Raw genomic sequence first — 18,060 nt, 5'->3', positions numbered from 1 at the left:
TTAAATGTATTATGAAGATTTTAATAAAATTGATTATATACATATATGTAAAGAACTATATCTATCTTAATCTAAATCTATCTAAGTCTTAAGAGGTCTCTTTATCGTGAACTTTTGCATTCAAAAAGAGGTTTGCATCTATATTTGATCCTTCTTTAAAGTTTGATAGATGGTGGGTTAAAGTGTAGTCTAAAGAGTGCACAAATTAGCTTGGAAAATAATGGAAATTTCAGCAATATTATGACAAAATACGACATTTTTTTTTTGAAAATTTGGGTTACAGCTATCAAACATCAGGATTTTTGGTGCCCCAAGGGTTCTTGATGGTGTTGAATCTATTTCCACCATCAAAAATATGATTCAAACACTACGACATTTTGATATATGGAATTTTTTTTACTGGATTCCAGCAAGAAATTTGTCGTCCGAGTGAATTTGTGGCATCGGTAGACAACACCATGGATTAAAATGGGTCTATGTTGGTTATATTTTCATTTTCCATTATGATAGAGATATGTAATTTATTCAATTCCTAATATATACTTGATATGTGGCATTTAAAAAATATTGATGATAAAACAATTTCAATTTGGATTATAAATAAAATATTTCACTATGCAAATTAAATAAAATATTTTAATATTAAATATACAAAGATAAATAAATAAGAAAGTGCTTCTTATTACATTTATATGTGTTTTTTTAATTTACGATATGAGGGAGATTTTTAATACTTAATATTAGGGGAAGTGTATTTTAAAAAATACTAATAATCAAAAACACATTTTAATATGGACAATATGACTCATAAATAAAATAATTTAATGACCATGTTTAATTTCTATTATGTATATATTATTACACCGAGAGATGCTCTCTAGCCTAATATGGAAGAGGTGTTGTCATGTCATGTAAACGTTAGTGGATTTTAGACTTCAAATTCTTGACAGCCCATGGCTTTTCCCACAATATTATAAACCCATGTTTTTTCCCATGATATTCTTCCCCAAAATATTTAAAATGTTTTCGAATATATAAATACATATTTCAAAGAATTTTTTATAAAATTCTTTTAAATATAAAATTGAGAACAATTTATGCACACGTATCATAATAGCTTTAATAAAAACTAATAATGCAACCGGCCTAGATCCATCTAAACTTTGGATCTACTTGGCACCAAGGAGATCAAAACTCTTTTCACTCCAAAAGAGGTGTGCACCTTGATCCCTCTTCACACTTGGTAGATCAGGAGTTAAGATGAATTGAGGCTGGCATAAAGTGAATGAAAATAAAAAATAAAAAATAAAATCTTATGGTTAAAATATTTTATTAGTGTGATGGTCATGATAAAAGAAATGCATAATTTATTTTATATTTGGCATAAAGTGAATGAAAATAAAAAATAAAAAATAAAAAATAAAATCTTATGGTTAAAATATTTTATTAGTGTGATGGTCACGATAAAAGAAATGCATAATTTATTTTATATTCGAGTCTATCCATGATGTATATATATAAAACCTAGAATTCTAAAGTGCCTAGATGGAAATGTCGACGTGAAAACTTTTTTTTTTCAAATTTTGCACATTAAAAAATGTTTTAGGAATTAAATGTCTTGATGTGAAAACTTTTTTTTTCAATTTTTGTACTTTAACAAATGTTTGCACCTCAAATCTAGGGTTAACATAAATTTATGCTAATTTATAAATTTCCCATATAAATAAATTTTAAAAATTTTAGAAATTATTCTTATAAAAAAATTGAACATTATCAAATTATTATGTCGATAGGCATGCCTATTTTGGAATAGGGCTTAAATAATTTTAATTTAATCCACAATAATTATTAGGTGGATGGTAGAGATTTAACCTTCATAGAATGTTCTAGAATATTCTTAGTAATATACAAAAATCAAAGGTTGAGATTTACTTTCAGAGCAGTTTTGACTTTTCTGTCCTTTTAATTAAATTTATTAATTAAAAAATGACCATATGGAAATGTGTTTTAGTAGAGAAATAATTGAGATTGTCTGATCCAACTATATACCAATATAGATATTTCAAACTTGGTAAATATAAGAAATTCATTGGAGTATGGAAAAAGGAAAAATAAAATATAAACATAAATTCATTATAGGGGTGGTTTGATTGGTGATGCATGTGAAATGAAATCTTTGTGAAATATGTAATTTGAGGTTAAAATTCCCTTGATTAGCCATTTGGACCATGCTAGGGAGCGTATGAATTCACTTAGAGACTATATTGATAGTAGCTAGAATCGACTATGTGTCCCACATGTATAATCCCGATCCATAATACCAAAAGAAAAAAAATATAAATTCACACACACACATACACACACACAAACAAACAAAAATGATAAGAAATGCATCTATGACTCTCCCATTGTCAATAATCAACTTATATCCATCTTAACCCCAGATCTATCAAGCACCAAGAGGTATTAAATCTCTCAAGGTACAAACCTTTCCTCAAGTTTTGCATTAGAAAATGACGTTTACATCTTATTTTTTATTTTTTTATTTTTAAATTGAATTCATTCTTACATTTAAAATATAATTTAAATAACAAAATATAATAATTTTACCAGAAATTATATAATCAAATTCCAACTAAATACACCTTTTTTTGTGTGGTTTACTATACCAAAGATCGATACTAGTACATCCATGGAAAATCCACTTGTGCCTAGGTGAGTTGGTTATCTTTCATGTAGAAATAACTCCCAAGGATCGAGCGTGTCAATATCATTGGGACTAGACCCAGGTAGGGACGATAATAGCGACTCCTCCCTACCACCCGAGCTGCACCCACTTGACTCCAGCTAAATACACTTTAAAAAATCAATATATATATCTATATCTATATATATATATATAGATATATATATATATATATATATATATATATGTTGGGACCAGATTCTTGAGATATGTATTTTCTTCTTACAATGAATCTATCCAACGTAAAGTTCATCATTAAGTTTTCATCTCTAAGAAATCGATCATTGGGTCCAAATATACCAATCATTCAGTTGATTAAAGGCCCATGAGTTCATAGATAAGTTTCAAATCTCCAATTGGAAACTGAAAATTCATTTATATTCCATTGAAAATTGGGGATAATACAATATGTTTTACATTTTATGAGAATTAACATAATGGTAATGGAAAACAAAAAAAGTGATATTCTTCGATGGAAACCTCAAAGGATACGCAAAAATGATCGCAAAAGAAGAGACTATTTTACAAAATCTGAACTACTTAGAGTTGTGTTTCAGATTGTGTATATATTGTTGGTTTCATGGTGGTTGTTAATCCAAAGGAGGAATTAAAGTGTGGTGGGTTCTATTTCTGTGAACTATCAGCTTTTGACATGGCTGCAGTGTTAGGTAAGGTTGATTCAGCTATCATATCAACTAGATGTTGATCAATATAAATAGAGAATCCCCCATCTCCTTCCTCTAGAAAATCCTAACTGGGTTGCAGGATCAAGGGCCATGTGATTTTCAAGAAAGGCATTGAAGAGTGAAACCATACATGAAACATGACCATCCTTGTCCTAAATAATAATAGGTTGAGTTGTGCTTTTGTAATATGTTAAGGTCATTGATGTGTGCATATACCCATAAGTGGATCTCTATTTTCAGAAGGTAACACTCTTTTTTTTGTGTACACACCATGGAGGAGTAAGCTTGTGAAGCTCTCTTATAAACTATAAGCTCTCTTTTAACAATAAACAATCATAGGAAAACTTGTAGGTGATTGTGTTGAGTCATATCACATGTTCGAGCCCTTTCAGAGTTAGAAACTTGATCCATTTAGCTCCATGTCTCTATTTACTACACTAAGGATTCACTACACTTAGTGGCATCCTTAGTCAGGAGTTTATCAATGAGAAAAATAAAATGGATACCTTGAGGATTTTTTTTATAGTTTTACCTTGTCGACAAACACTTGTCTTGCAACCAATTTTGACCTCCTACTACTCCCACCTACTCGCGTCCATGAACAAATTGATGGATTGATTGATTGTGTGGTTCATATTTATTTATACATTTACTTTGAATTGTTGAAGCTGACATTCAATTATGTTTAGTTGTAATAGATTTGACATTTAAAAAATGTTAACATACATACTTTTTTACATTATGCCTATACATCTCCCTATATTGGATTATAGAACACCTCTCGGTGAAATAATTGGTAATTTTGTGAAAGTAGGATCCCAAGATTGGGTCGATAATCACTGGTAATGTTACAAAAGTAGGATCCACGATTGATGGTGATCAAGCCTTTTTGAATTCTTGTTTGGGTTTCTCTATGCCTTTTGTTGAGAAATCAATAGGGCAACAATTAGGGTGATTTCTCTTTTACTTGATAAGTGCTTGTGAATATATGTTGGCTTATTATTACTTTTATTATGTTCCTTTCATCAAACAATTACCAAAACCATTGAACATGAAGATCACAAGAAGACAATAAACACAAGATGTAGGCTCCAAGCCAGGGCAAAAACACTTCAAGGGGAAACCTAGCAAATTCTTCACTTCTATAGAATCAGATCAAAGTGATAAATTAAAGACCCAAAATTCAGGACCAAGACCTCCCATAAGACCAAAGTTAGCCCTCCTTCCAAGCTCTTTCAACAAGTCAAAGTCAACTCAAGTCGGCAATAGTCAAAACTCTCCAAACTTGCTCAAACTTCATATTTTTGGCCCCTAGAACTAGGTCTGCAATTTTTGGCCCTTGCAATTCCTGAAATTTTCACACGTGTGGCAGATTCTAGGGAAAATTATCTCTCTTTTTACCCTCGCTCTCTCTCCTTTGACTTCGACTCTTCTTCTCTTGTATTTCATCGAATCTCTCTCACTTCTTGGCACATAAATCAAACTTTCTTCATAATTCTCCAAATGAGGACGAGTTTCACTTTATTTATACACATCCAAGAGGTTGAATGGGTCCCTTCTAGGGACAATTTATCCAAGCAGGCTTGACTTGGTATTGTGAGGACAAAATTGACATTTTTGACTCAAATAAAATTATTTTTCTTATTTCTTTCAAAATTCCAAATGGAACTTGACTCAATGGAACATGCTTGACCTAGAAAACAATTTGACTTGAGCTTAAAACCCATGCTTATAAAATAAAAATTATTTTTCTTATTTTTATTTTATAAGAGATATATAATGACATACGTATAATGACAATTATGAGGATTGGACCTAGTTACATTTTCCAACACTACATCTTAACTAGGGAGGTATTCATAATTACATAACCAGTACAAGGATACTCTCAAATTGAAATATTCTCATAAGAATAGTCATATTGATAAGCCATCTTTCAAGCATCAACATCATAACCAACATTTTCAAATAACAATATAACAAGTCCTTGACTAACTAGCTCTATCTCTCCATTATATTATAGCACAATGTTAGGATGCATACATATGGACACCACCATAGCCTCTTAAGGCACATACCCCATATAGATTTTCACTAGGTATGTCCTTTTAGGACTATTATTATCTTAGATTTCCAATCCTCAAAGAATATTAGTCCTCTTCGACCACTCTTATCTTGGATACCTTTCTCGATCCTCAAAGAGTATTTGTTCACGAGACTACTTCCTATCTTGGATTCCTAATCCTTAAGGAGTACCAATCCCAGATGCTTATCCAATCCTCCATTCTCTCTACCAGTGTGTTCACCAAGACTTACAGATGTTATTCTTGGTCTAGTGCATGACACATGGAGAGCGATGTCCCACACCACTACCTCTCAATCAGAGAGATAACCCTTGATCGCTCTTAATCAGGGAGACTTCAACCATAAGCTTCATTTTGTCTCGTCCATTGGCTATTCGTTCTTTTGTTAAGATATTTAGTAGTAGCTACAAGGCTCCTTCCTCGCACCATCATATAATACTTGAGCTTCGACCTTCTTAGATTTTATGGACCCAACCTCTTCACCATTGTGACAAGGTTCTCACCATTAATCACTTTCCACCAACCATCATTTGTAGTATCTTCATCATCAAAAGTATCTTGTCAAACCAATAAATGTATCTCTTTATATCCAATTGGGAATGTGAACTTCATCTAGATAATTTCCAAATCTATCATGAGCAACCAACTATCTCATGATTGCTACCTTTTCAACATTTATAGTGTACAAATTTCTGTCATATAATCTTCTAAGCCATTACCAATGTTTTCCATCTAAACCATGTGTTCTTTTGAATTGAGTTGGATCAAATGGTTGTATGTTCAACTGATATCTTTCCAACCTATGTTTTTTCAATATGTTCTTTCAGGTAGCCAAATCATATCTTACACAAATCATCAATATCAGAGTTACCAAATCATGATCGCCTTTTGTCAAGATGTCAAATTCTACTACTAACTCCCTCTAAGATCAATATATCTTTACATGGTCTACCTTCATGTTGTTCACCTTTCAAACATCAATCAATGTGTAATAAAAAACTTCAATATCGTATCCATCGAATTCTTCACAACTCCTTCTGAAATTGTCATTCTTATCTTACGTTATTCAAGAGACCATACCAGATGTTGATCAATACCATGCTTCTATATCATGCTTCTTGCGTATGGAGTAATCATATTGAAGAGTTTGTGTTCTATCTAATTCTTAACCAAGACATATCATGCTCATGCTTTCAAGTAAATTTTTGCATCCAACACTTCCTACAAAAAATTTCTGAAGACATGAAGAGCTTTTTTTCTAAAGATATGCATACATCTTCCTTTCATATATACCCATCTAGTTGGCTTCCTTTAGAACGAATGTTTTCTTTGACTTTCCTTGAATATAATGTCTATGATGAGACTCTTTTCTTAAGATGAGAGGTGCCTCAATTATACCTTCATGCTGCAACTTGACTATCTTCTAGCTTCTTCAATGCATGCTTTCTTCTAATCATGAATGTACTTTTGCAAATAGTTATTCCATATGATGAAGAAAATTGTTCTAATAATTAATATTGTGGATCCTTTTGATTCTTTTCTCCTAAATGGTTGTTTATATAACATGATGCTAGACAATAGTTGCATGAATTGAGAAGTGCTAGATGGTCCAAATCCTTCTATTCTTGCTTTTGCTAGATGTCTGCTTCCAATGAGATGTAATTGACTATGTAGACTCTAATCCTTCCAATGTTATATGCTTCTTTCCATGATGCCATAAAAGTAATTGTACAACCTAATATAACTGCCATCTTCTAGTAAAAGGGAAAACAAATTTCTAATAAAATTGGTAGAGTGGAGATCTTCAGTAATATAGATCTTTATGATCACATTTTTGGCGTCTTTTTTGGTTCTTCATTTTCTTCGGTAATGTGTACTTATCTCCTTTCCTTCCTTTTATTGTTCTTCTTGTTTTAGGGATCCTTAGGAAAATGTCTTTTAAAGTGTCCATATTCATTGCATCAAAGCATTGTACTTTTGACATATCTTGTCTCCCACATGGTTGATTGTTGTTGTCTCTATTGTTCCTTTGACAAGGTTCAAACCTTCCAAATCTTCCATTCTTCTTCTTTTATCTAGAAATAAACACTTGAAACTTTTCATTGGGTTTAGTGTCATCTTTTGCCTTTGATATTGTCTCTTCTAGAACACACAAAGACCATAACTCATCAAAGTTTGGAGTGTCCTTTCTTGAATAGATGCTTGACACAAAACTGCTCGATTATGAAGGTAAAGCATTGATTACACAAGCAGTCTCTTCAGGATCAGAAACAATTTTTACAAGTCCTTGTAGTTGATCCTTCAATTATGAAATCTTTGTAAGATATGAGACCAAGTCTTCATCCTTTGATAACCTTGTATTGTATAGTTGATTCCTTAAATATATTTTTTGACTTGAGGTACTAATTGAATAGAGTTTTACCAACTTGTCATAGATTGCTTTTGATGTACCCAAATCTGCAATAAATGAAATAAGATGATTTTTCATGGATTCAATGAGAATCATTTGAGCCATAAATTCTCCTTTAGTATACTTGGCCCATTCTCGAGTCTTATCCTCAACTGATTTTGTATCTTTTCCAAGAACATAGTCCATGACTTCATTTTCTATGAGCACCAAATATATTCTCTTCTTCCATGCCTCGAAAGTTTGATGACCCATCGAGCTTGTTGCCTTCCTTAAAAAATTAAGTCATTTGATTTGAAGATATAGTACTTACATGTTAAAAGGGTGTCCTTCTTGATCATGATGTCTTCAAGTATCTTGATGCTCCCAAGACCTTCCAAGAGACTTCAAATATGTCATAGAATGATGAATTATAGGATGGATGGTACAATAGTAACTTCAAGCTACTTCAAAGGTGAGTGGTGATGTTTCCAAGAGTGTAGATATTGTTTTTAAAACTATTGATGTTCCTTAAGGGGTACTTTCTTGTAGATATGTCTTCTAAAATGGATGATGATCAAAAGAGCTTCCAAGATAGAGATGAATAGTTAATGTATAAGTCTTCCTTCAAATTGAATAATGTGTCTTCTTCCTTAATCCCTTTCTTATGTCCTCCAGAGTAGCTTTGATGAAAATCTTCCACTTATGCCAACAAGAGTGATCTTCAAATTGCCTTCTAGTCACCTTAGCTCTGATACCATATTGAGAAATCAATAGGGCAACAATTAAGGTGATTTCTCTTTTACTTGATAATTTCTTGTGAATATATGTGGACTTATTATTACTTTTATTATGTTCTTTTCATTAAACAATTACTAAAACCATAAACAATGAAGATCAAAAAATGACAATGAACACAAGATGTTGGCTCCAAGCCAAGGAAAAAACCCTTTAAGGGGAAAACCCAGTAAATTCTTCTCTTCTTATAGAATCAGATCAAAGTGAGAAATTCAAGACAAAAAATTTAAAACCAAGACCTCACACAAGACACAATTCAACCCTCCTTCCAAGCTCTTTTAACAAGTCAAAGTCAACTCAAGTCAACAATAGTCAAAACTCTCCAAACTTGCTCAAAATTCAGATTTTTGGCCACTACATCAAAATTTCAACTCCAGCAACTAGGTTTGCAATTTTCAGCCCCTGCAATTCCTGAAATTTTTGCACGTGTGGCAGATTCTAGGGTAGATTCTCTCTCTTTCAACCCTCACTCTCTCTCCTTTGACTTCAACTCTTCTTCACTTGTATTTCGTTGAATCTTTCACCTCTTGGAACAAAATCGAACTTGCTTGATAATTATCCAATGGAGAATGAGTTGCAATATATTTATGCACAACCAAGAGGTTGAATGGGTCCCCTTCTAGCGCTGAATTGTCCAGGTAGGGCTGAATTGGTCTTGTGGGGATAAAATTGACATTTTTTACTGAAATAAAATTCTTTTTCTTGCTTCTTTTAAAAGTCAAAATGGGACTTGAATCCAATACAATAATTTGACTCATGAAAAATATTCTTATTGACTCAATAAACCCTAGGGCCATGAAAAAAATGCTTGACCTAGAAAACAATTTGACTTGAGCATGAAACTCATGCTTATAAAATAAAATTTATTTTTCTTCTTTTGATTTTATAAGAAATATATAATGACATAAGTACAATTACAATTATGAAGATTTAACCTAGTTACATTTTCCAACACCTTTGAGTCACTCTAATAAGACTACAAAATCCACAATTTCTTTTGTGATCCATATGAAATTTTTTAGATCTAAAATGGGGAATTTATTTATCTGTTTCTTGAATTTTACCAACAATCAATGGGTTGAGAAAAAATTCAATGAAATGAATAAATGAAGATACTACTTGAATCCATCACGATCAATCATCTTAGAAGCAAAAGAAATATTGAAACACCCTATACCAATGGAACTAATGTGCAAAAGAGTTGATATTGAGAAACCCCAAGGAGCACGAAGGCAAGGATTTGATTTATGGGAAGCATAGGGAAATCGTTGCTATGGAAGAGCTGGCAAAGGTCAGTAGGATCACTAGCCAGGAGGGTAGAGATAATATGAACCTTGTGGGAGAGGTTGGAATAACAAATTGCATGATTAGAAACAACTGGGATAATAAAAAATTGGTTGCTAATAGGAATAACTAGAGCGGGAATATGAATTGGCATGATCATAAACAATCCAAAGAACCAGTTACCAAAGAATGGAAACAACCACATCATCTAGCTAATCAATCATGAGTAACACTACTTGATAATCACCCCAAAAATATGGTTTATTAAATCCTAACCTTTCATTCACTATATGTCTGGAAGAATATGCGATATTTTCAATAATACCAGACAATAGGTTTTTCTGATTAAAAGACAATTGAACTAGACACCACTTTTTTGTTGAGATAATTATGTTGATAGGCCTTATTAAATGTGGAATGTTGGTACATTAATTTTTCTTTAAATCTAAATGTTTACCTTATGGTCATAAATGAAAGATGTTGGCATATTCTTCGTATTTCTTATAGGCAATGGATGAAATTTCAAATATACAAGTCATTAAATAACAAATGACATCATGTTAACATATATTTATTTTTTCACATTTACCAAATACAATTATAAAATTATCATTGCAAAATTATCAAATAACAAATAACATAATTATGGATAGCTTATAAAAAGAATGGTTGTGCTAGAACCATTAATTTTAAAAAGGAAAATAACTACATTTATTATTATAGTTGTACTAGTATTACATTATCCAGATAACACTACTTTCTTGGTTTAATCCCCACACCGTTTTTCTAAATTAAATTTATATTTTTATATTTTTATTTCCCATAAAATATATATTTTTAATAAAAAATTGAAATATATATATATATATATATATATATATATTTAATTATGGTATATATTTTGTTATTTAAATTTTTGTGATTCAAAAGGAAATAGTTGAGAGCATCTTTTTATGAATTAAAGTAGGTTTTTATGAGTTAAAGTAAATCTCTACTAGACATTTTGCTAGTCCTTAACACTTCAATATCTCTTACATTTTGCTAATCCTTAACACTTCAATATCTCTTTTTCAAATAACATTCTTGAGTAAGGAGAGTATGAATGGTATATAATTATTTATTTGTTCCAATAATTAATGGAATCTAATTTTTTATTTTTGAAAATTTGGTTTAAAAAACAAATCACATAAAGTCTAGCATTTTTTTTTGGGACAACTAGCAAAACATCAAAATGAACACTATAACAATGATACTTGATATATTCTTTATTTGGATAGTTGTAAAGAAATTGTTTCATAACTTATTATTATGAAACAATCTCATTAACTTTTATTTATCGATTGATTAACTAAGAATTTTAGGAATTTCAGACTTACCCTTAGTACGAGTTCATTTCCTTTATAACATGATTGAGAATATATTTTCTTAATATAAATCTATGATGGTTTTTTTCCTCTGAAAAAAAAAAAAAAAAAAAAGAAAGAAAGAAAGAAAAAGAGAATAATTTTTGAAAATTTTTTGAAGTTTTGAATATGTGTTTTGTTTTATTTTGTTTTTGTTTTAAAGTTTTTAAAAAATAACATCTTTTCTTGAGCAAATATTGTGCATTTTTTCTATATTAAATTTTAGATTAGTTTTTTTAAATTAAAATTTAAACTTAGTCACTATGTAAATAAAAATTCTAATTAAATATTAATTTTACCTAAAAAGGTAATACATCATCATCTTTATATTATTATGTAAATGTGATTCATCAATTTACTTAACTAATTAGTGATACATAAAAATATATGAATATCATGAATTACAAATTAGTTTAAATTAATAATAAATCAAACAAAACAAAAAAAAACAAAACTGAAATCCTTACATGTAACGAGAATGACAAGGATCACGGCAAAAAATATACTTCCACCATCAAACCACCCTTCCTTAATTCCCTGCAAAATTCAAATATATAACCACAATTAAAAATAAGACTAAAGTAATCGATACCTCGAACAAATTTAACATACAGAAACCAATCATTCCTAAATATTCTTTTAAAAGTCCAAGTGGTATAATGTTCAATATTTGACATATCACATGCGACAGTTTACAAAATCAAAGCCACAAAAGGTTAGAGGTGCAATATGCGGTAAAGAGCCTATCGTTTAAAGGGCCGTTTTAGTCGAATGTTTGCAAATATATACCAGACTCGACATAATAGTTGCATAGCTGGTAATATCAGAAATGAAGTTGAATTATGTTAATGTAAATTTGTCATAATAAGGTAAAATTATATCAATGTAAATTGGCCACCATAATAAGCTAATGGGACGGAAAAGAAGGTGGTGTGGAAAAGAAGGTGGTGTTAAATTGGACTATATGAAAGTGTAAAATTCTTTTTTTTAAGTATATAATTAATAATTATTTTTAAACTTGAAAAATACATAGAAGGAAGAGCAGATTTGGAACTTAATTATTTTGAAAAATTAAATCATTAAATATAAAAAAACTCTTATTTCTAATAAAATAAATATTGTATGAAGATCAAGATGAATCTTTTTCCAAAGTCAATGACTCATTCCCCAGGTCGCACAATAGATTCTCTTGCAAAATTTCACTAGTCTCATTGACACCACTTCAGGAATAAGGCTAATATTCACAATAAAAGCACAACATCGATTTTGTCAACAATAACCAATCATACTTACCACTTCCAACCATATTTAGGCTACTAATGTGGTAGCCTTGTATATCATAGATATTGGCATAGAGAAGGGAATTTGACTCAAGTGGTGAAATTAGATCATTCAACTCCAAAAAGTCTCCACTTAAATAAGTTGGAGAAAATAATGCCTCGAAATTTGATTACTTAGTATTGTCTGCTCCATCCATATAATCAACCCTGTGAACATTCCTTTTTGTCTGATTAGTTGAACTTTGTTCGTTTGGATCATTTCTGATCAAAATGTTCGCTTCATCAGCAAGAGTGTTGATGCCCTTCGCCCTTCACTTAAGCAAAAGGATCATTAATTAAACCAGACCATTCATTAGCCCCAACTGGAATTTGCAATGAATAAGAAGCAGTCTGTTCATTATTTGGCTTATTAAGACATCCCTGCAAGAACTTGGAAAGATGATCTTCATCCCAGGGAATGGTGTTTCTCTCTGAACTTGGAAATATGATCTTCATCTACTAATGTGGTAGCCTTGTATATCATAGATATTGACCTAGAGAAGGGAATTTGACTCAAGAATGCAAACATGAATAACATGTATACATGAAGTAACTAAATACCTGAGCATCAACACTAAATACATCATTTGGGAGACACTATGAAACAAAGGTTTGTCCCATTATAACTGAAATCTAGGTACCGAGTGTTGGAGCAAATTATGGCAATTAATTGCCTTGATAATTTTGCATGAAACAATACACAAATTCCTCGGAAGGGTTGAGTTATATATTCCAAAAAGGAGCCTAAATAATTTTGCAAGGTGAATTTATCTACAATATTCATCATAATCTATTTAGAACTTTGTTAATATCATTCTAGATATTGTAATTATATTTTTCATGTTACTTTAACTTTTCTATTATTGCCCTTTGCTGTTGAATTATCATTATATTATGATATTTTTGTTACCTTAACATTACTTAAAGTCTGAATATTTCATCTCTTTCTAAGATGTTTATTTCTGTTGTGGTTCAAATGACCAAGTGAGCCATAAGGCCATGTTAGAAGGAAACTACGACTGAAAATAGAAATGAATCCAAGAGGTGAATAGTGAATTGGTACAAAGCTTAAGGTTGAGTATTTTTATTGAATTCACACTCTTTGGTGAAGAGTCGTGATTAATGGTTATAACTCTTAACAAATACTTACTATTAATCAATTAATAATCAAAAATATGGTAATGACAATTTCTAAATTGTTTATTTGCCAATTGGATCATGGATGTTGTTGTTTAATTGTGTAGATGTGCAATTAATTATGCATTAAAAAGTCTAATTTTTATATTTAGAATTTTATGTTTTTCATATATTGGATATTTGGGTTCCCTATGTTAGGGACCCCAATGCCCCTTGTGATGTCTCTTGAAATTTTGGTGGGTCTCTCAACATTTCCCCAAATCAATACACCATCAAACTTTGTAGGAAATTTTAGGTCCTTGTAGCCCCTCCAGTTTTAGTTTTCTTTGCATATGGTTCACTACCCAAACCCATATTCATTTACTGAGTTAAAACTTCAATATCAAATTGCAACCAAAACACTTCTAGGCTACCACTTTTACATTAACTAATAAAATAATTACACATACAAACACACATAAATGAACATGGGTTTTGATGCAACGATACTAACCATTTTTGCATACTACGACTATGAATTTTTCTGAGAAGCTGGGGAGTAGAGGGTTTGGGTCTATTTATAAAGGTACCATGGAGTGCAATGATTTATAGATATGTCCAGAGCGGATATGGTGAGCCAGTCTTGAACCTACTTCATTAGATGCAACTAGCAAATTTGAAGCCAAATCAATTCAAACTTGTGAGTATTCTTAGAATCTATTGTATTATAGAATCTGTCAATTTAGGAAAGAAGGTCCATGCTCACGTGATCAAAGTTGAGCCTAAGGCAGACATATTCACTGAGAGTGCTCTGGTCGACATATATGCTAATTATGGTTGTCTAAAAGAGGCATGCAATGTGTTTGATAAGATGCCAAAATGGGATTTAGTTTGATGCAATGCCATGATTACAGGGTATGCCCGTAACCAACATCTTCACAAGACAATATAAATGCACCTTTCATTTTGAATCCAGCCAAAACAAGATCTGATTTTGTTAATTTATTTCCAAACAAACCATTCACAACCACTGTGGCAGCAGGTGCACTAGTTGCACTTGAGCCAAGACCACTTCCCAAAGGTAGACCTTTATGAAGACCCAGTGACAAGCCCACCGACCTAACTCCCAGCAATTCCATCGTTGCTTTGGTTGCAATCCTAACACAATTCTTCATTGGATTGAGACTGAGTCGATTATTATCCCCATCGATGAAATAAATCATGATCTTACCAGGTTCCACATCCTCATCCACCTCTACAGTGACATGATCCCCCAGTCCCTCAACAACACAACCCAGAAAGTCAAATCCGGGTCCAAGATTAGCTATTGTTGCAGGAGCAAACACTTTAACTGACTGAAGAACAAGGGTCGCTTCAAACTGGATCACCTGTTTCAGACTCACTTGTTGTGCATTGCACCAAACATTGAAGACATGGGGTAGGTACCCATGTGAGAATTTGGTTCTAAATCTACCCAATCCAAAACAAGAATTAATTAGGCCCAAATCAGGTTCTAAATAAAAGAAATGGTTCTTTGTCTATGCAAAAAGGCTTTCCATATGTGCCTTGATCAGTAACTCTGCCAAAACTTATGCAAAGGGAAAAATTGTGCACTCAAAATTCAGTTCCTTCCGTACTCTTGGGATATCCATCATATTCAAGATGAACTGATAGTGTTGCGCAAATGGCTCAGAATTTTGTTCTCATGGCTCCCAAAATGTCCTGAACTGACTCATTTTCTGAATCCAAAAGTGGGTAACTATCTGCCAATTCCTCAAGTTGTTTTAGGTTCTTTTGTACCCTTGCAGAGAATACAGTCGGTTCAACTTCAATTGAAACTTTCCATATATTGATACAACCCCTGTAAAACCCAATTCCTCCCCTGTCTCAAAACCGGTCTTCAAACCACCATCTCTTCCTTCTGCTTTACCCAACTCTACTCCGTCTTTGAACCCTTCATTGTACCCTTGCTGAATGTGTTGATCCTCAATATTTACAGAGGATTCAAATATGTCTGCGGAATCTCCCGCTTGCCCAGATGAACCTAGCATGACCAAAATGCAAGCTTCAAAACCAATTTGAACCTAGTGCTCTGGTGTGGCGAACATTGCTTGGTGCCTGTAGAGTGCATGGCAACATGAAGGTTGGAAAAATGGTGGAAAAACAGTTCAGTGAGTTGGAACCACAAGATGATGACCCAGCTAGTATGCTCCGTGTGAGGCGAGCGCCCTCTGGGGAACACCAGAGTCTTCTTCATCCCAACAATCACCCCTCTCGATAGAACCGGGTGGTCTTTACCAGTGGTTTTCCATTACCCACCTTTGGTAGCCTATTTCTTCCATGATCCATTATGGTATTTATTCATATTCCCCTATGTGAATAAAAACCGGTGTCAACCCCTGCCTTGGAAGCATGCCCTCGCCACTAAGTTAGATGTCTTGTACTTGTAAAGATCAATATATGTAATTGCATTCAAGTAAACGAGTTCCGACTCTGACTTCGACTTCAATTTCGAGTTAGAAAGCTTCCTTCTGAGATAATAGCAGACCAACTCTTCGTCTGTTGGATGAAATCGAAAGCCTGGAAGTAAGAAGTTCAAGTCGCCCATGAATGCTCAGACTTGTGATATGATGTGAACTAAATGCAAAGCTATGCTTGTTGAAGGTTCGAGGGTTTTTATTTCATGTTTGATCTCGCTGTTTTCCTTGATGTTGCCTCCTTTCACAAAATGACTGCAAAGTCAAATGAAAAAACACGGAAACCTCGCTACATATTCACCATGCCTACAAAAGGATTGAAAAAAACATAATCGCGCTCAGTGAATGCTTTTCTAGATGATAAAAAATTGTTGGATAGAAGAGGAAGAAATTGACCCTTTTCTATTGGCTAAATTTGCCCAGCCAAATCCATCATAGGAACACCTTCGGTGTAAAAATATAAAGGAAAATAGTAGAAAAATTCTCTATGTTATAAAGGAAGTAAAAGCATAGGTGAGTTATTATCATGAAAGTAAAAACATAGGCGAGTAACTGTCATTGCCAAAGCGAAGGATATCCATGCACACTTTCAAAACATTGATTAATAACATTTTATAGAGAATCAATGGGTCTTTAGGGAGTTGTTGTAGTGGCTACAACCACCCTCCAAAATTTTGACTTCGCTTCACTTTGGAGCCTCCCTACTAAAATCTCAACAGCTTATCTTGCATTGCCCAAGTACTTGTGCTTTCATTTGAGTTTTATCTTTCACTTTACAAGTTGTGTTTGCTTACTCGCTTTGCTGACTAACCACAATCTGACACCGTGACTTGGTTGCAAACCAGTTCTAGCAATGCCTTGATGATATGCGCAATCCTTGAGGGCAACCAACCATGGTCTCAGGAAATGCATAGTGAAACCCAACAGTGAGCTTCAACTCTAGAATTGCGTAGACCCAACTGGCAGCTTGTCTCCAGCTGGAAAACTGCTCAGAGTAGTCTAAGCCAGCAAGTGAACCTTCATGTCCAGAATTGTGTAGAGCCAGCTGACAACCAACCTTCAGTCCAAGAATTGTGCAGTCCTAACCCACAGTGAGCACTTAAGTCCAGAATTGCGCAGAGCCAGCTAACAAACTGCCTTAGACTGGGAAATTACACAGAGCCTAAGTGGCATCCTAGAGCCACTCAGCCCAGAAATGGCGCAAGACCATACTGTGCTCAGAAACTGTCAGTGCATGAACCAGAGAGTTGCCCAGTCCTCCCTAGAACTGCACAATTTTTCCAGGCAATGCGTGGCATTTTTCCCAAAAAGCAAGAGGCTAAGAGGAAAAACATCTATTATTAGCTTCCTGAAGGTGACACATTTCCATCTTTAGAAGTTTCTGCTAAGTGTCACTATTTCCCTTGATCTCAAGCATATGTGTCATGAACTCCATTTTCTCAAATCTATGTAATGGACGCCTCTAGAGCTCACTTATGCATTTGATCATCAATCTCTAGCTTCCCTAGGAGATCAAGGAGCCTTCAAAGCATTGTCATTGCTATTCGGGGTGAATTTTGCTTTTATTGTCTTTCCTTTCTTTTTCTGTGGCTTTTGTATGTTTAGCTTATGAGAGTGTTGTTTCGCTCGTTTTGTTGAGTGACCGCTGGTTTTTTTAACTTGTTTTAGCTTGTAGAAGTGTTGTTTCAAGTTATACATTTCCTTCCCCAAGCATCACATGAGTTTTCCCATTTTTGCACCAACAGTTATCGATGCGGCGAC

The 18,060-nt window shown here is 33.0% G+C and overlaps 1 protein-coding gene across 1 annotated transcript in view; it reads right to left on the bottom strand.

Annotated features, from left to right (window-relative positions):
- LOC149241472 (calcium-transporting ATPase 5, plasma membrane-type-like) overlaps positions 1–18,060 on the bottom strand; it is a 124,108-nt gene that overhangs the window by 56,436 nt on the left and 49,612 nt on the right. The window contains exon 7 of the mRNA XM_089370555.1: positions 11,855–11,924. Coding sequence (XP_089226681.1) covers positions 11,855–11,924 — 70 coding nt within the window. The remainder of the gene's footprint in view (positions 1–11,854; positions 11,925–18,060) is intronic.

This window comes from Pinus tabuliformis, chromosome 8, assembly GCF_031772625.1.
Source record: "Pinus tabuliformis cultivar Carrire ecotype Pingquan chromosome 8, CPIR1, whole genome shotgun sequence".
In the NCBI taxonomy this organism is placed as follows: domain Eukaryota; kingdom Viridiplantae; phylum Streptophyta; class Pinopsida; order Pinales; family Pinaceae; genus Pinus; species Pinus tabuliformis.
This window is presented reverse-complemented; position numbering and strand designations above follow the sequence as displayed.